The sequence below is a fragment of the Triticum aestivum genome, chromosome 7D (genome assembly GCF_018294505.1).
Source record: "Triticum aestivum cultivar Chinese Spring chromosome 7D, IWGSC CS RefSeq v2.1, whole genome shotgun sequence".
In the NCBI taxonomy this organism is placed as follows: Eukaryota; Viridiplantae; Streptophyta; class Magnoliopsida; order Poales; family Poaceae; genus Triticum; species Triticum aestivum.
Window position 1 is genome coordinate 626,065,403 of NC_057814.1, and position 19,879 is coordinate 626,085,281.

Here is a 19,879-nt window from a genome sequence, read left to right on the forward strand (position 1 = left end):
GGGTCGCGGCTATAGGATGGGGTGAGCGGGGTGCCGGCGCGTGCGTCCATGGGGTGCAGTTCGCCGGCGCCGGCGCGCGTGGGGCGTAGGAGGCGGAGAAGAGAGAGTGCAGCGCGAGCGCTCGAGTGTGCCGCGCGCGGAAGCGGGCGCCCCAAATACACCACGCGAGATAGCGAATCCGACCGCGCGCCCAACTCCTTATACCGCGCGCGCGGTTATTGCGGGCCTGCTGGGCCACCCGCCGGGTTGCGCGCGCTAAACTGGCTAAACTTGCGGCGCGGCGCTTGTTTAGCGCGCCTGTTGGAGATGCTCTAAAGTCCACAGTGTCGGCCCGACCAATGAACCACGTTATTTGCTAACCATAAAGCAGCAAAAAAGAAAAAGAACTACGCACGTGTCTACGGGCGGTTAAAACTAACTAGGAGTCACGATTGCCCGTCAATGCTGTTGTCATGTGGCATGGTCAACTTACCCCTTCGCTTGAAGAACTATGTGTGGTCGGCCAATAGGTCGACTGCCTTCTTGTGAAAATAACACTTACTACAAGAAGTCGATACACGGTTGGGGCAGTTGCGGGTCACTGCTGCATTATGCTACCACTCATTGTGGACAGCTTGATGTTATCATGTCACTTTTCGTGCCTCCACTCCTTGTGTAATGCTTTGTTGTTATCGTGCGGCCTGTTGTGGTCCTTTCTACATTAGATTAGACGGAACACCCGAAAGCAAAGTTTAGCGTAATCAAAATATCTGTAAAGATAAAAAGGAGGCAACATCTACCGGCAAAAGGTATCGAGTCCGCCGTGTTCGGGCGCTGGCACATAAAGCAACAGAAAAACTAAGTGAAATACATGTCTGCGAGAGGTTAACACCCACAAGCAGGAAAAACAAGCAGTAAGAGAAAGAAATACAGACAAGCAGTCACGGTTGCCTATTAAAGGTGTTGTCAACTTACCCCCTTCGCCTAGAGAATTGGCCATCGGTGTTTCCCGATGTAAGCTATGCGGCAGGGTTTTCCACTCTCTCACAAACCTGGTGGGATTTTTTATCCAGATAATATGCATTGGCATAAATATCAATGATGCTACTAGTTCCCTTTCCAAGCAACAGAAATGGCTTGCGTCAAGGGGACCCTTTTTTGCATCTTCTGAATATTACTGAGTATATGCTAGTCGGCCTCGTAAATATATAGAGCTAATCAACGAGGATGTTCATGTCCGGGGTCATGCACATCGCAAATGATGCGTTATCTATACCTATGTATGACCTCGCTGATGATATTATACTTTTTATAGAACATGATTTGATGCAATAAAACTATTTTAAGACATGTTTTAATCTTCTTTGAACACCTTTCATGTCTTAAAAATAACTTTAGCAAGAGGGAACTGTTTGGCTTTTGTGTGATCTCATTTCCTTTCGAATACTATTGCATTCCAATCAGTAGTCGTAGACTACGACATAGCGAGATTAAAGACACACGGAAGTTCTTGATATTTCTTTGCAGTTTCCAAAAATGGGAGGCTGCCTAGCTACTCCCCTATTTCATGATACCCTTATTAGAGATCCCTAATTGGGTAAGGAAATATTTAGACTTGGGTCGATCTAGATTTTTCTCACAAAGTAACTAGCACCAAATGGCATACAATCCGGCGGTATGTGGAATTTTGTGACATCTCAAGGACGAGGAATGTCGAGGGATTTAATACCAAGACCTTCAAAATAAAATCAACTAGAAGATCCGCTGAGACTAAAATACGCCCTATATGAGCTTGAAAGAAAACAGTTGACCAAATTGGTTATATGCATCCGTAGATATAGAAATCAGAACGCATAACCTTTCTATTCGGATCAAAGTAGGTAGACACTGACGTAGCTAGCGGGAAATAAGACCAATCTTCTTCGTATATTAGCAGATCGATCGGTTATAGCCGGAGAGACAAGTCCACCTGCTCGCCGCGCTCCGAAGAGCTCCCACCTTCATTGCTGCCTGAGGGGTCCTCAGGCTTCCGAACAGAATAAGAAGTAGCTTTCCCGGCCTTCCTCGAACTTACGACATCCAGCGCCCGCGTGACCGCAGCGGCTGCGACCTCTCGCATGCGCCAGGCGACGGCGCGCTCATGCTTGTGCACATTCTGGTGGCCGCCAAGCCTGCGAACTGCGGAACTTGCGGTCACAGTAGACACAGAGGAAGAAGCCGTCCGATGTGCCGGGCGCCGGCGCCACGGCGGCCAAGCTGAGCTCTAGGCTGGCTCATCCTCGTGCGCCCTGCTCGCTCGATCCATTTGTGCTCGCTCCTGGCTGGTCTCTGGCCGTGTGTCGTATGCAAGGTTTTGGTTACCGAATGAGGCAATTTTACCGAGAGGGACTGGTAAATGTGGTTACCACGGTTACCGAGAAATACCAAGAATATTTCAAGCGAATTTTAAAGTTGAATTTTGAATTCAAATAAGTGAATGAACGAATATTCCAACCAAAGACCTCTCAAAACAGGAACTAGGTTGCTACCAACACGCTACAACCAACTCTCATGGCATTAATTAGATCCTACGTACTTTACTGTAAATTTCAAAAAAATGGTATTTTTCGCTCGGTATGATGATTTACCCAGGGCCACAGAAATACGCGGTAACCATGAAAAATCTTGAAATTTCGACCGGTAACCAAAACCTTGGTCGTATGTGGTTTGTGTGTGTGTGAGCTAAGCTAAGCTATGTTCAAATCTAGAGAGCAGAGCTCACCAAGCACACACATCCTGACGGCCGGGTGTGGTGTTAATTGCACTTGGCACTGTTCTCCCGGGTGAAGTGAGGTCTAGACCAGGGCAAGAAAGACGACCGCATGAGGCAGCTAGTTTCGTATTCGCGCGGTATTAGGTCACAGAGATTCCCGTGTACTCGGCTGATTGACTTAGGGCCTATATAATGGTTGATAAGACAGTTTTATTTTAAGCATTGCATGTAATTAGACATGACAAAAAAATGTCAACAATGTGTTATCTCCTGGTTTTATCTCTAATATCTAGCTATTCGTAAAAACATGGTGAGACATATTGTGCTAAGAGATCATCTTTTAAATAAGGGAAGACGAGTCTTTTCTTATGATTTCTCTCATGCACTTCAACAGTTATCTTACATGGCACCCTTACACCATTGTTCATGCCCTTAGGCACCTAGTGTATCACCGGCAGAAAAATAGTAAAATAATGAATTGCGTGCAAGTCCAGGCCCAATCTTAGATTCCTTCGGTCTGGAGAAAATGAACAGCTCGGGTACAGTTATCCTTCCATGCAATTTAGGCCCTCTTTTTTGGAACTTTGAAATTCATACTCCCTTCGATCCCAAAAGAATGTTGTGGCTTTAGTTCAACTTTGCTTTTTTTGGATCGGAGGGGGTAGAAACTTTGTAGGACTTACTAATTAACATTTGTTTGGCACAAAATAATCGCTCACAAAGATTCCAATGAAAACCGTATGTGTTAGGCTTATCAGAATCGAACCCCACACCGTCCTCGCGACTCTCTTTCCCATTCAGCCACCACATCGCCCATCCCGTCCATGTCCTGCTTCCTCCCGGCTAGCCACCGTTTAGCTTTTCTTTTCATTAGCAAGGGGTAAACTACACACCCTATGGCCTTTAGCTAGAACAACTAATTGCCAGACCCTGTGCCGTTTACACTACCAACTGCGTATTGCTCGTAAAATCGATATTTTTTCTGCAACGCCATTGCCCGTAGTATTTACACATCAGAACTTAGTGTTATTGTTTTTTATGTTGAGCAATAAGGTCAGATTCGGCTTAAATTTTTTAGGGTCATTTTTGCGTTAACTTAAGCACTCAAATTTTCCGTTTTCCCCCTTGTGTCCTTGCGATATGCTTTCTAACAACCAACCATGTGCGAGCAGGAAATTAGAATAACCATGTGAAGTGATGTTTGCTACAGTTAATACTAAATGATAAGCCGTGAGTTGCTGCGGGAATTGAGATATAAGGAGTTTTAACAAAATAGTTTTAGTTGATCAGCTTGAACAACTGGATTGAAACCAAATGGTCGTGGCTTCTTCCTACTGACAAACTGCCCCTGGTCATGGTACCCTGGCCTCTCCCCCGCCAACGACACGATGGTGAGTTTTGTTGTCCCCGCCTCTAGTGATGGCCTAGCAAGCCATCGACGATGATGCCATGACAAGCTAGATCATCCTCGTCTCGAGCCCGGGCGCCGTTTAATCTTGGTGACATCAAACGACTGTGCCTCGCCACCTGTGACATCTGCAACCCTTGCCTCTATTCCACGGACGATAATGCGATGCGACTTGCATCATCCTCTCATCTCTTGCGAGGTCTTGTCTTGGCCTAGCCCTCGCTGGGGACTGCCTCGGCGTGCTTCACCTTCTTCACTGTGGGAATCGACCGACGCCACTGAAGCTTTTAGTCGCCTGATAAATAGCAAATCTGATAGGAACTAGTTGCAATGTATTTTCATGAGATTTGGTTGTAAAAGCATAGATATTTGGCTTAATAATATTAAATTTTAAACTGAAAATTGATACAATTTAATATGCCTCTTGTGGTGAACCTTTTCTTATGCATGTTAAGGTAGAAAATTTCTCATGCATATTTGTGGATTAAGGTGTCGTGTACGTATATATGTTAGGAGAAATATGTTAGTGAAGATCACCATTTAGTTACACTAGATGATACCCGACACATTGCGTGTGTGAGTTGGACGGAGATCCACAGAATATTTGAACTGACCGGACGTATTTTATGGTGGGACAGTATCGACGCGCGTGGGTAGGCACCATTTTCAGCAACGTGCCTCTCCCAGCGACCTTAATTTGCCCTAGCATGCATACATGATTGGCAACATGGGCCAGCCTGCTGTACAATGGTCCCTCAGTGGTTGTCGCCTACCCTACGCTCTGGGCAAAGTGCATCGGGTACTCCTGGTGCAAGATGGGTCATCAAAAGAATAAAAAATAAAATACACTAGGAGTAGTGCAAGATGGATCATCTATTAACCCTTGTCGTATATACTTGCTCAGGTTAAAACCGTCGGTGATGCAGACGTTACATGGAGTTCATCCAACCACAGCGACTGTAAGAATCAATGGGAAATGCTTTCCAAGAACCAACTATGTGTGATTTGCTACGGTTAATATTGGAAAACCGCCTGTAGGTGCAAGTCACAGTGGGTCACGTTGGGCTTCTTGGTGAGACTGCCATTTACACTAGTAGAAAACAGTGCTTTGGTTCGGCCAGAAAAGAGCATTAATCCCGGTTGCATTACGAACCGGGATTAATGTGAGCATTAGTCCCGGTTCGAGCGGCTAGGGCACCGTACAGGCATTAGTCCCGGTTCAAATGGGACCTTTAGTCCCGATTGGTGCCACGAACCGGGACTAAAGGGTGCGATGCCCATTAGTACCGGTTCGTGGCACCAACCGGTACTAAAGCTTAGACCTTTAGTTCCAGTTCGAGCCACCAACCGGTACTAATGGGGTTTGAGGCATTAGTACCGGTTCATGGCACGAACCGGTACTAAAGGTCCCATTTTCAAAATTTGGACATGTTTTGCAAAAAGTGTAGGGAAAATGTAAAACGGCTATAACTTTTGCATACGATGTCAGAAAAAACGTATAATATATCAAAATGTTCAGCACGAAAATCCGCATCCGATTTTGACAGCCTACGGCATGTTTGCAAATTTTTAGAATTCTCAAATTCTAAAAGGAAGAAAAGTTATGCTCAAATTTATGTTTTTTTAATTTTTGTTAAATCTGGTCAAACTATGGTCAAACTACTTATTCAAGAAGTATTAGTGTTACTAAATAATTATTCAAGAATATTAGTGTTACTAAATAATTATTTCAGTTTTTTTGAATTTTGGTCAAATCTGGTCAAACTGTGGTCAAACAATGGTCAAACTAATTATTCAAGAAATATTAGTGTTACTAAATAATTATTTTAGTTTTTTTGAATTTTGGTCAAATCTGGTCAAACTATGGTCAAACTATGGTCAAATTACTTATTCAAGAAGTATTAGTGTTACTAAATAATTATTGTTTTTTAGAACAATAGTTTCAAACTCAAACAGTGTGTGACTTCATGCTCAAGCTAAATTCCTGAGGGTTAATAGGATTGACATCTTACTATTGTCAGGAAAACAACAAGTGCAGACTTGGAAACGAGGGAAAACAGAACCCAGAAGTTAAGCGTGCTCAGGCTGGAGTAGTGAGAGGATGGGTGACCGTCCGAGAAGTTAGATGATTTGGAATGATGAGGTATGATTAGAGATTAGAGGCTAAATTGAGCAGTGATGAGGGGTGATTAGAGATTAGAGGTTAAAATAATTCAGAAATTTGAAAATCAAAAAAAAATTAAAAAATTAAATAAAAAAAATCATAAAATTTCCTTTAGTACCGGTTGGTGTTACCAAGCGGGACTAAAGGTGGACCTCCAGGCAGCGGCCCTTTTTCTACTAGTGTTACCGTGGCTGCTTACATTTTCTTTTTCGAAAAGGCCGTGGTTGCTTACATGGCAGAGACAGTTAGTTATCAGAAGTGGTTACCACCAATTACGAACCGCTTGCAGTTCCGAAATAAATAAACTACGAGCCGCTTGATGTTGTCGTGTGACATGCAGTGGTCTTTTTTGTTACCAAACTGGACGGAACATCCAAATGCATAGTCTGGCAAAAATAGGATTTTTGAATTGAATTGCAACATGGGTTGCCAGTCAAAATCCAAAGGCATCTCATAACTTTTCTCTCACAAAGGACATGCAATGAGGGTTATTTTAGATACAACACATTCGTATAGAGATAGTGGATTGCGACATTAAACATCTATTTAATATCATTAGATATAGCTTAATATATGGTCACTCAGTCTGGGTTTACTACGCTCCAATTTACCATAAAATTTAACTAATAAAATACCTATTGTATGTCAAACAGAATTATATCATTGGAAACCTCTTTCGAATACAAATAAAACAACATAATTTTTGTAGTCCCTCCGATCCAAGATAAGTGTCATGGTTTTAGTACAAATTTGAAATATAACCACGACACTCATTTTGGATTGGTCATCTCATATTCTGTTAGTCGTATCAATGGTGAAAGTTTGACTGAAAATACGAAGGGCCCAATAAACCCCGACGGAGAGTGTAGTGCTCTGGGACTGCCCTAAACGTTGTTCGTCGCGATTTAGGGGCGCATAGATTAGGCTAGGCAAAAAGCTGCAATTAATCTCTTCCTGAAATAAATAAACGTGCTGACACCGGTGCACGGAGGTTTCATGGAGCTTTGACTGGACCATGCATGTGTAATTAATTTATAACTTGTACTCCATCCGTGTCAAAATATGAGATGTCTTTAAAGCTAGTTTAGCCTGAAAAACGTCTCATATTATGGTAAAGAGGTGATAGTAACCGTGCGCCTCCAGTGGTGCATGGTTGTTTCTTTTTTGTTTTGGCTTCATTAATCATGAGAATTAAGGGGCACTAGCAATGGAAATTAAAGGGGGTATTGTTGGGTGTTGACTGGCTATTTCGATGGTTGACAAAATTGCTTGTGGGGAATGAGGCGCAAGAGATGCATGGCAACTTCTGTTCTTGGATTATCTGATTTTGATTAGGCGTCCTATACACCTGCACGGGGGAAGTACTTACCAATTTTGTGTTGACCAACAACAACTTTATTCTCACTCGCAAAAAAACAACAACTTTATATTCTGTGTCTAGATTCCTAACGGGTAAGGAAACGTTTAGCCTTATATAAATGTTGATTTTTTTTTACAATATAAGTAGCCTCACAACCATATATACAAACTGGCCGGAGAAATGGAATGTCTAGAGATTTGGTTCCAAGAATTAAAAAAAACAAGTAGAAGAGCCGATGAACTCAATGCATGCCCAGCATGAGGTAGGAGTATTTTGTTTTTGATAGTATGCCCAACAGGAGCTTGAAACAAAGGGTTCACGCAAAGTAGCACTGGAAATAAGGGGTGTGGAGCAAGGATTTTAGCAGAGATCATTCGGCCGACCTGTTACAGCCGGAGAGACAAGTCCAGCTCGGGGTTGCTCTCCCGGCAGCTGCTGCCGTGCTTGTGCGCCATGCCACCAGCAGCAGGCTCCTCGGGCATTCGAGCAGCAGCCTTCCAGGCGGGGGAGGGGCGCATGGCGGCAGCGGCGTCCCGGCGGCGCTTAGCCACTTCGCGCTCTTGCTTGTGCGCGTTCTGGTGGCCGCCAAGCGCCTGCGAGGTGCGGAACCTGCGGTTGCAGTAGACGCAGAGGAAGAAGCCGGGCTCCACCGGCGCCACACCCACGTCGGCGGCCAGGGTGAGCTCCAGGCTGAGCCCGTCCTGTTCGTTGCTCGGTTGCTCCATTGTGCTCGCTGGTGCTGGTGGTTGTGCGTCGTATTAGCGTATTGCTGTGCGTGTGACTGTGAGTTGAGCTAGCTAGGCTAAAATCTGAGCACAGCACAAATGGCCCCGGCAGCTTGGACGGCACCCTGAAAACCGGGGTGTGGTGCTAATTGCGCTTGGCACTGTTCTCCGCGATGAGGTCCAGGACGGCGACGTACGGCCTCGCCCGCGGTATCAGCTGGTCAGCTTGTACCCGTCTGATTGGCGTACGCCACTAACGTAGCCCTGGCACACTGCCTGCATGAATGGCCCAGCCTAGATTCCTTCGGTCTCAAAGGAACCAAGGATGGTTAACCTTTGGGAACCAAGAGGAAGGATCAGTTCATACCGTTGTGGCTCTCCTCGAATACGTAGATGTAGTGCATGTCCACGGCATGACCATCGTATTGATCATCCAATTCATCCAAATTAATCGCAGAATTGCTGTTTAGAGTATCTCCAATAGATGTCCTATTTCAGGGCACAAGAGATGTTGGGAATAAAAGTTGAGGCATCAAAATGTGATTGTTTGAGATCCATCTCAAGCAAACATCCAAACCACTGGATCAGATTACATACTTCAAAAAACTCCCAAACATTCATAGATTTAAAGATGCAACGAACTAAACATGCAAACATTCAAACTTTAAAAATAGTACTCCGACACACATACTACTTGTCATCATCATCGTCAGGCTGTGTGTCGACAGGGTTCCAAAGCGCCGCGTTCTCCTCCTCGGAGGTATTGAACTCCTCACTCTCATCGACATCCTCGCTCTCGTCATCAGAATCGAGCTTCATCACCTTGGAGGGGCCAGTGTCGTCCTCCGTCTTGCGCTCCACCTTCTTGACCTCATTGTCCCTCGAGAACCACACTCCGCCTCGGCCTGCACGAGGTGCGGATTTTCTGCAACGAACCTCGCCATCACCGACTCATTGCTCTAACGGGTGTCCTCCTCCTATTATTATTATTATTATTATTATTATTATTATTATTATTAGTAGTAGTAGTAGTAGTAGTAGTAGTAGTAGTAGTAGTAGTATTAGTAGTAGTGGTGGTGGTGGTGGTGGTGGTCGTAGTAGTAGTAGTAGTAGTAGTAGTAGTAGTAGTATGTGCTTATATACAATTTTTAAGAGATTTTAATATAAAACTCTCATTCAAATAGAACCTTCATTTATTAAATTTCAGGGTAAAGTTACTTACAACCGAAAAATATGAGATGATTATGTTTGCTTCCTAATATTATCTAAGGTTATGTACATATTTTCGAGAGATTTATACGAGTGTAAATCATTAAATTAAATAGATCATTGATTTTTAAGAAATTTAAGATAATTAGTTTATATTATTTTTTAAAATGGATCCAGAAATTTTTGGCCTTTGACCCGGCAGAGATAACTAATAGATGGAGCCACCTAACTGCCACTACTAAAGCATGATTAACAGCCCGTCAACAATGACACACGCCACTGACGGGTTAACCCAGGACATGAATTATAACTTGCCAGGTATAACATTTTTGTGGTAGTTGGTTGGTGATAAAAAAATTTCTTCAAGAAACTGGCTAGGGCACTACTGTCTTTGCCTTTCACCTGGCGATCGATCAACGTATAATGCCCAAATGCTAACAAGAAGAGCATGCTATAGTCGTAAGATAGCTTGCCATAATTGAACCTCTCCTTTATTTTGACAAAATATGGCACATACATGCATGTTGTAGGGATATTTTCGAACAGGCATGGTTCCCCTATGGGGACGTCCCCGTTCTGCTCCTTCCATGCTATCATGGTGTCTCCTCGTCCACGGTGGGTGGAATACTGGCTAGGTATGGGGAGCTGGTTCCATTGATTGTGTGTGTGTGATTAGTCTTTTCTTGCTAGGGTAATAGTGTTTTATTCCAGGGTTATAGAGTTACAAGCAAGAGGCAAGAATTCCTCAGTGCATGGGGCCATCTATATAACCACACAGCTGTGCTACACTATGTATGGCTGTAGCTCGCCAAACAATCTGCTACTCTATTTTGTCTATGATGAAGCTTTTGTGGAATAAACACACAGTTCCCTCTCAGGGACTTGATCTCCATTGCTAGATGACCATACGGGGAGCTAGTTCCATTGATTGTATGTCTGATTAGTCTGTCATTTATTTACTTTCTATGGCATCAAACAAGTGTTGGTTCAAATTCCTTTGATTTGCCAATACTATAGCATACAAGTGGTATGCCACTCCAATCTTGTATTTTTCATGTTCTTGCATTTTGAATTTCTGCGAATAAAAGCGAGTTCCATTGATTCTATCTATTTGTGATTAGTCTGTTGTTCATCAGACCAGCACACTCCTATAATCACTCGGCTATGGGAGGAACTGTACTGGAGAAGGGGTACGTGGTTGGCTGCTAAAGGTACAGTAGTATTCTCGCTACGGACTCATGTGCGCGCCGGCAGGCGGACGGTTTAATCCACCGGAACATTGGTGGAGACGAAGGTCCACGCTCAGCCGAGGATAGAATTGCTGTAATATTAGGCAAAATTGTGATTAATTTCTGTAAATAATTCAAGACTAAAACAGAAATTTGCATGCACAAATCTAGCATACTAGAAGAACAAGAAACATGCACAACAACATAGGATGTCTAAAAACAACCATAATTTGAGACATGAACAGATCACAACAAAACGTACTGTTCTTTAGTAATCATAGTTGCTCCCAGAGCGACATTGTTGATGACGATGTTGGCGACAACCTGATGCAGACGGTGTTAAAGACAACGTTGACTAGCACCGACTGACTTGGATGAAAGACGACCCTTGGTGACAAACTTGAGCAGTTCCGCAGAGCGCTTCCCAAAAACATAATTCGTCCTCTCATGATGCCGGATCACAAGGATGAACTGTTGGTGAGACTTGGTCTCCCGCACTCGAATGCACGACAATGTTCGGGATGAAGTAGACTACGATGACAGCGTAAGTTGCAACATGAGGCAAAACTTTAGTTGTTTTTGGTATGTCTTTGATAGCAGCCGGTAAGCAAGATATATAGGAGGAGAAAGGTGGTATCATGTCGCGATCACGATCTCAAACTAACTTGGTTTCTAAGTCGTATACTTATCAGACAAGGAACAATCGATTTGTCTATCAAGACATCAAAAAATAAAATAGCAAAAGAAAGTTGCAGCTCTGCAAGGTCACGGACCGGATTTCGGCGGACCATTCATGCACAAGTCGCACGCCGGCCCCGGCCCAAGCCCGGCCAGCTGAGGCGAGCACGCCTCTGGTCTTCTCTTTCTTTCCTCAACAAATCACTTAGTGTGGTGAAGAGGACCCTATATAAAGAGGTCTGACACCTCCTCAATGTTCGGGGTGAGACAAAACTATAGAGCCACCATTTGCTATTATATTCATGGGCCAATTTGAGATTTCAAAAATTGCACATGGCCTAGCCCATTATTTCGAACAACAACATTGACATGCTATTTGATTAGCGTGGCCATCTATCCAGAGTCAACCATGCATGCGTGAGGAGGGTATATATCACCGGACATCCTCTCGTTTCCTCCCCTAACACTAGGTGGCTATGGCAAATTTTCCCCTCTAGACTTCAGCACCAAGCCTGTGGATTCGCCTCCTGTCTGTCTGCCGCTCCGGCTTCCGATAGCGGAGAGGAGAATCCTGGTGCCTTCACACCGATTAGTAGTTTAGTTTAGGGTCGTTTGGACCTCGCAGGTGCGACGCTTCTTCTTCGAGTTTTTCTTTCAGGTTTTGATCCTCCTCAATTTCGTCACTTTGGACGTAGTCAACGAAGCTCCGGCGTAGATTCCTGCTGTCGCCTTGGAGCGGCGAGGTTAGGGTTTCTCGTCATGGGGTGAGATTTGGTCTCGGGTGCTTTAGATCTATGCAAGGGTTCAACGGCGACGACTGTAGCTCTAGGGCGTCGGTCTTTAAGTAGGGGCTCGTGCATGAAGATTTCTCGGCTTTCATCGATAAGGTCAAGCCAGCTCCGGTAGGGGAGCGGCAATGGCGGCGGATTGGCCGTTCGCTCTGGTGGAGTGGACGTTCGGTGGTCTCGGAATATGGATGTAATTATTATTACTTTTAGATGATTTGTACTTCTGATGAACATTATAATAGATCAGATCATTTCTCTACTATATTATAAAAAATAGAGTTGGTGATGATGGTGTGCCTGCCATCCTGCAATATAGACGGATAGGAAGGAAACTATGGCAATTTTGCAAAAAGATACCCACACCCCTCTCCACATTTGCAAATAAGGCCTTCCCTCGTTCATCCTTTTCTGCCACAAGATAAACTACTCCGTGCAATGCATGGGCATCTTGCTAGTAAAAAAAAAAGAGTCGACCATGCATGCAATAGAGAGGATGGATAGGTATGAGATTGCTTTCTGGACCGACACAGTTTTGTACTATATAGGGAAATACCCTTTGGTTCATGGGTGTATATACTATATAAAAAGTTAGCAATTACTAAAAATCAAAAAAGTTTAGAAGTTTTTTGGGAATAAATTTGACTTTCTTTTGCACTAGTATATGAATTTTCGCAAACAAAAACCAGCATTGATTTCAGGGAAAAATGAATTTATTTGCTATTATAGGTCACTATTCACACTATTTTGGCTGAATTTTTGTTTTTTAAAAGAAGTCAACCGGGGTTTTTCTTTTTCTGGAATTTTTCTTGCATGTACAATGGAGGTCAACTTTATTTCAAAAATATTTTCAGATTTTTTTGAATTTTTTGAATTACTTTCTTTCATATAGGGTGTATATACACTCATAGATCAAAAGTTCCCCTCCGTACTATACACTCCTATTATGCATGCATGGGTATGGAGATAAATTTGTTGCGCTGGTACAACGTTAGCTATGAAGGTAAATTTGTTGAGCTCGTACAACGTTAGCCAGGGGCTTCACATCACGTCGTTGGATGCAGATCCTCTCAATATGAATCGGGTGGTCTGTCGTTGTAATGATAGGGATATCCATCCGGTCGTTGAAAGTCAGAAAACGGTATATTGTCGTTAATGAGGACTTTATATTGGTGTTATCGGGCGAGTATATGAACGAGCCGCTGCAGTCAAGTAGCCTGCGGCGGCATTAGAGTAGACTCTTGCCCCCTCAACACCCTGATCGGCCACCGGTTGGATGACAGTGCGAGGCGCCATGACATCAACATCGTTCAAGTTCCAGTTGTGAAGACGGAGATCCCGGGTCACGAGCTCAACCGTCGCCGGCGTACAGTGTGCCGATAGGTCGTGGGAAGATGGGACCACTGATCCAACCACGTCGATCTCAGCGTAGATGAGTGGTAAGCTTTCACCGGAGGTAGCACGGATGGGTGACAGTTTTAGCAACGTGCCTCTTTTTTTCATGGACCTGCCTTTGGCTATCTAGCATGATTGGCGACGGACAAGCCGGGCAAGGAGCCGTTTGGACCTTGCATTTGATGCCAAGGCAGCAGCTGCTGCAATATAAGGCTGCGGACCGTACGTGGATATGCTGCGCACCACCGGGCACCGGCCAGTCTCCATCAATTGTGACGAACAAATGAGAAAAAAGTGGCATACTGAGCCGAGTCAGAGACTGCCTGGACATTACTGGAGCTCATGCATGAGTACCATTTTACCGTGAGAGGTTTACCGCCCACGGGCTCGTCGTTGGAGCATCTCCAACATGCGCTCAAAAGTTTCACGCGCTAAAATAGTTTTAGCACGCCATTATAGGACTTTTAGCGCGCCGAACCCAATATTGTGATGCCCAAAAACACACAGTGCAAATTGTGAAGCGCGTGCAATCCAGCATCCTAAATTTGCAGGTTCTGATAGCGTTTTTTAGCGTGTCCCCAAACGTTTTTTTACGCGTGCACTATCTTACAGCTTCTGCTTGAGCTGTCGGCGCCCAAAAAACCCGAATTTTAGCGCGCGGAGTAGTTTTTGTGCGCCAGTTCGAGATGCTCGTCATCCCTTCTCATGATACCACACTCATTGTGGACTTCTTGTCATTGGCACACTAATGTACATAGTTGAATGGGTCATCGCACACTATCAAAAACACTTACCGCACAATGAATTGTATGGAACACTCAAAAGCATAATCTGGCAAAATGTTTTCTGTCACAGAATAAAACAAACCATCACACTCGTGGTGAGTGGGGTTCTTGCCTTCCCATCGACATGTCCAGGCTCGACCAATGAACCATAATATTATTATTTTTTAATGGGAGGCAAAAGATTTCTCTCATCTATTAATTAAGAGCAGAATAGAGTTTTACAAACGTCCCTTACAAAACCGCATGGCAATTACTCACGCTATTAAATTTCCCTTAGTTTCTTTGCACCCGTGGCGACCCAAAGCCTAGCCTCCTCCAAGATGATGTTTAGGACAATAGGGGGCGGTGCACTGTTGTGCCAGAAAACACAGACGTTCCTTTTATTTCAAATTGCCCAACAAACAAGCGTGGTGAGCGAAGCCATTGCTTTTCTACAAGGAATATTCATGTCGGTTCTACTAGCCCACGAATCGACGGAGCCGTCCAAATGCCAAGAAGATGTATCCACATGCACAAAACCAAGTTTTGCAACCACCATGTTCCAAAGCCAAAGGGTGTACAGGCCCTTGACGAAGAGGTGTGTCCCGATTTCTTGTCCCCTTTTGCAAAGAAGGCAAAGGCCACAATTCTCGGACCGGCGCTTCGCCAATCTGTTAATGGTCCAAATCCTATTCCGTGTAGCTAACCAAGCAAAAAACTAGACCTTTGCTTGCATACAGCGCTTTCATATCATGCGATCCAAGGGGGAGTGGACCAAACACAAGAATTGGGATCTATAAGTGGAGGCCACCAAGTAGATCCCATCATTAGTGTGCTTCCAGACAATATCATCCTTGTCAAGCTCATCAAGGTGGATATTTTGCACAAACATCCAAAGAGTGAAGAATTTCCAGATATGTGACCAATGCACATTAGTGGTGTGATCCAGCTGCATGACCAACGAACCATATTGAATTATTCGGCATGCAACAATATATTAGTGGCATACGAGCTTGCAAGAGGTTAACCTATCGCCAATGCACATTACTGGTGTTATCCACCTGGCACGAACAGCTTCTTGTGAAATACTCCTTCCGTCCAAAAATAAATGTAGCTGATTTGGTACCAAGTTAGTATAACTTTGTACTAACTTCGGGACACTTATTTTGGGACACAGGGAGTACCACTTACTGACACATGTTGTGCCACTAACAGGCACATGGTGCATCCATTTGATCACAAAACCAAGCACCCCCCCCCCCCCACACACACACAAGTGCGCACACGCTTGTCAGTTGTGCTCCATGATAGCACTAAATAAGTTTGTGCTCTTAAGTATATTCAGCATGCACGTTGGATCCAATTTCTGCAAGTTGTGTTTACCAACAATGCCACCCACCTCCTCCAGTTCAGTTGCGTTATTCTGATTTACCCATCCCCAAGCACCTCCCCGCCTCCCACCACCCACCCGTAATTAGTCGAGTGCCTCTCCTCCACACCCCTGTCATTCGAAGAACTTGACCTTGCCTTCGCCTAAAGCTCTGGCATCTAATATGTTCATACTTTTATAAGATTGTTCCATATGAGATTTTTGCAAAACAAACAAAGGCAAGATATAATAAAACTTAATGCAACTATTTCTTCTAATTTTTTTATCTTCTACAATAATGGCCCCCGGTCTTTCCTCTAACAGGCTATGTGGAAAGGGTGGAATCCCTTTCTGGAGAACTTGCGTGAACAATTATAGGGATCCTATGTTTTGTCTATTCCTGCATTTTTAGAATCCTGTGAATCGTAGTTGCCTTTATCCAGAAAGGAAGTGTCGAGTATTGTCAATGATGTTGTTAGTTTCTCTCTTTTTCAAGCAAAATAAATTAATGGCCTACGTCAAGGGAACCCGTGTTCTCATCTTGTGGACGATGAGTAATCTATATCTCGAGTCCTCCATATGCTGATTACATTATAATCCTTATGGTGATTTGAAGTACGCAGGTATATTTGAGCTCATTTCAACCATATATATTTTACCAGCTTTTAGGTTTTAAAATGAACTTTTACCAGTGACTAATATGAGTAATGCTAAACATACAAAGGTTTACATGCTTTTCAATCAAAACCCACCTTTATGTAAAAGCATGTCTCCTTTTGTAGTTGTAGCATTACTCCACTAATTTATTGCCTCTGGAAGCCCACATAGTCTGAGAAGCTGGAGCATACCCAATTTTTTGGGTTAGCATTGCAATTCATTGTTACAGAGACTATGTAATAGACATATAAATTATAGAGGATTGTAAATTGTTCTGAGAAATGTCTTAAAGGTCAGAGGTCCAAAAAATCTATAATAAACACCGTGTTGGCTGTGGTACGGTCGAGGTCATTGCTGGTCGTAGTCGGCCAGCCGGCGTCCTCGCCGTCGTGCTCAACGACGGCGTCTTCCTCTCGCCGGAGTTCTTTGCATCTCTTCTGGTTAGCTGGTTTGGCGGTTTCGCCAAAGGCTACATGGTCAGGCCTTGACGACCGGGTCGCTTCCTCTTCCAGGTGGCGCATGAGTGTATAGCCAAGGAGATAGTGCTCCGCGATTGCTGAGCTCTGGCCTGCTCTGTGTCAAAATGTCTCTTTCTCCTTTGGAGCCAGCTTCTGACCTCTTGTCTTCATCCCCGTCGTCCGCTCTCCGCACCGCTTGGGCTTCCAACTCGTCTCTGCCGTTGATTCTTGGGCCCCAGCCCATGCAAGGCCACACCGTATCCGGGGTGCAATCGATTGCGCCCTCGCTGTCAGTTGCTCATGACCAGGATTTCGGGGCGTTGGATACGGCTTTGCATGCTTCGGGTCTCGGTCCCTCTCTCGGCCTTTCCATGCGTAATCAAGTGGTTACGGGCCCGCCTTCCTTAAACCCGCTGCAACCGCCGGCTCCCGCCCCTCTAACCGTATGAGAGCCTGTTGGCCGCCTCCCCTTTGTCGATTCTTCTTGCTCGAGTCCGCTTCCCAGCCACCTTTCTGCCTGCCCTACAGACGCGCACGTCTCCCAAATCGACCGATCAACCACCCCCTGCCATGCAACTTATGTGGAGGCCCTTTTATCTCGTAATTTGGTGCAGCCAGAGTCATCATATCCCTCGCGTCCCGCACTGTATCCTTTTAGATATGGCAAGCCTGCTGATCTTCACCGCCGCTGCTTTCGATGTCTCTCATACAGTCATAGACGCCGGGATTGCAGGGATCCGGCTGTCTGTTGGTTATGTCGTAAGGTAGGCCATCTCAGTTTCCAGTGCTCCATTCGCGTCTACAGCCCCTCGCCTTCGAGCCCTTCATATGCACCCTCTTCTGCCCCAAACATCACTCCATCCAGCCGCTGTCCTCCCTCTTCCGAGCTAGCTCTAGCTCTGCCTCCTCCGCGCCCTTGTGCCCGAGCTCCTACTCCCCTCCCTGCCCCCATGGAGCCAGTTGTCCGCGGTCGCCCAACTTCGGTCGACGTCCATTACCCCATGATCCCTGACCAGAACACCCTGGTTTGCCTGATCCACATCTCACCTCCTCGCCCCAACTTCCTTCCTTGGCTCCGACGTGTTTTGCAGCAGCGGCTTGGCACGACTGCCGTCCGCTTTGCTGGGTCGGTTGTGGGCACGGTTTTCGTCGTCTTCCAGCACGAGGAGGAGCAGCTGGCCGCGCTCCGTGCGAGCCCTCTTGTTGTGGGCTCTCGCACGGTACCGATCGTCCCCCATGGTGCGGGGAACAATGCCTTCTCCTTCTCCTTCAAACACGTCGTCAACATCTCGCTGGAAAAGCTCCCGCTGGAGCTATGGAACCGGCGTGGAGTGGCCGCGGCTATTGCCGGCTTCGCTAGCATCCTGCGCGTTGAGCATGCCTCTCTCTACGGCAACGAGTTTGCATGCATCTTCGCGCTGGTCAAGGTCGAGGCTCAACAACACATTCCTCACCACCTCGCCTTCCACCGCTTCGATGGAGCCGGAGCATACGTTGATGTTCTCATTAATGAGATATGGGACGTCGCGCGTTCGCTTGGTGCCCCCTCTGCTCCTCCCACGCCTCCGGTGGGCCGTCATGAGGAGGGCGGCAATGGCGGTGGTGCTCTGCCAAGAACTCTCCCTCGGCAGGGTTTCGCTCACTCCCGTGGGACACGCTCGGCGCGCGCCGCCTCTGGCCATTTGGAGGAGGAAGATGGCATGCCGACGCGCGCCTATCGCGCTTTCCTGCACCCGCATATCGCCTCTCCGACTGACCTCATGGCGATGCTCAAGCTCTTTTTTAAGCCTAGACTTGTCAAAATGGCCACCTTCCACCTTCCTACTGCTGAACAAATCCTCCATGAGGACGAGCAGCGCCACTGCCTCCGTCCCATTCTTCTTGCCGCGGATACCCATAAGCCCCGCGTGCTCATTTCTTTTGATCCTGACACTATGTGTTTCTCCTTTAAGCTCGAGCTCAGCTACTGTCGATCCGTCTCAGGCTCGATCCTAGTTCGCTCGGTAGCTGTGGATGACAGCTACTTCCCCTCTTTCGACCTTCGTTCTAAGCTGCTTGCGCGGGAAAGCTGCCGGTCCTTGCTTTTCAAATTCTGGCCCCAGTCTGGAGATGGGTTCATGTGCCCTCGCACTCTACCCCTGCTTCCTTCGGTAGAATGCAAGCATCCTCCTAAGGCCATTGTGCCTGCTGGGCTGTTACCAATAGCAGGCCCTTTCCTTTCCATCTCTGAGGCGGCCATCTTGCCCACGGATGCCTACTTCTTGGCCCAAGCCAGGGTATAGGCCCATCACATGCTCGCAACCAGGTCCATCTGCTCCAGGCCCATCGAGCACGTACCTCCTTCTGGGGAAGGGATGCTAACTGGTGGTGTTGCCTCTCCGGTTGTCGCCACAGATCTCAAGCATGGCGCGTGCTCGCTGGTCACAGCTCCGGTGGCGGCCGCCTTCTGCAGCTGCCGCGCGCCCCCATCGGAGCCCTAGGAGGACGATATCCTCCCCTCTCCACCCACGCTGCAGCTTCTTGGGCCGGTGGTGGCCGGTGCTGATTCCTTCTTGCCCTCCCCTCACGCGGAGGCAGATCGGACCATGCCGCCCCTGGACCCAACGGTTATGTTGGAGCTGGGGCATGGAGACGACGCGCGGGCCGGGCCGGTCAACCCCGGCCTCCAGGTGGGGTCACCCTGTCCAAGGGGCGATACGACGGTGAAGGCGCGCTCCCCACGCCGCAGCCCGCGGATCCTGCAGCTGTATTATGGGGAGCACGTTGGTTCTGTTGAAAGGGCATCCAAGAGGAAGGCGGCGGCGGCTGGTGCCGCCTCTGCTAGCGCCCCAGGCAGGCGCTCACCTTATCCTGGCAGCCGTCGCAAGGCTCCTAAGGTGGCTTCTGTGTCTGAGCTGCTGAAGCTCCCCTTCTCTGATACTCCCAGGCCGCTTACCGGAAGCAAGCT

The 19,879-nt window shown here is 46.3% G+C and overlaps 1 protein-coding gene across 1 annotated transcript; it reads right to left on the reverse strand.

Annotated features, from left to right (window-relative positions):
* Nucleotides 1-7,832: 7,832 nt before the first annotated feature.
* LOC123164139 (zinc finger protein 7-like) lies at nucleotides 7,833-8,439 on the reverse strand. Its single transcript, XM_044581564.1, has one exon. It carries the CDS (start codon nucleotides 8,386-8,388, stop codon nucleotides 8,050-8,052), a length of 339 nt encoding a protein of 112 aa, XP_044437499.1. The 5' UTR covers nucleotides 8,389-8,439; the 3' UTR covers nucleotides 7,833-8,049.
* Between the last annotated feature and the right edge of the window lie 11,440 nt (nucleotides 8,440-19,879).

Bases quoted from the DNA above. Each gene is read 5' to 3' on its own strand.
- LOC123164139 (XM_044581564.1), bottom strand. From the start codon at position 8,388: ATGGAGCAACCGAGCAACGAACAGGACGGGCTCAGCCTGGAGCTCACC.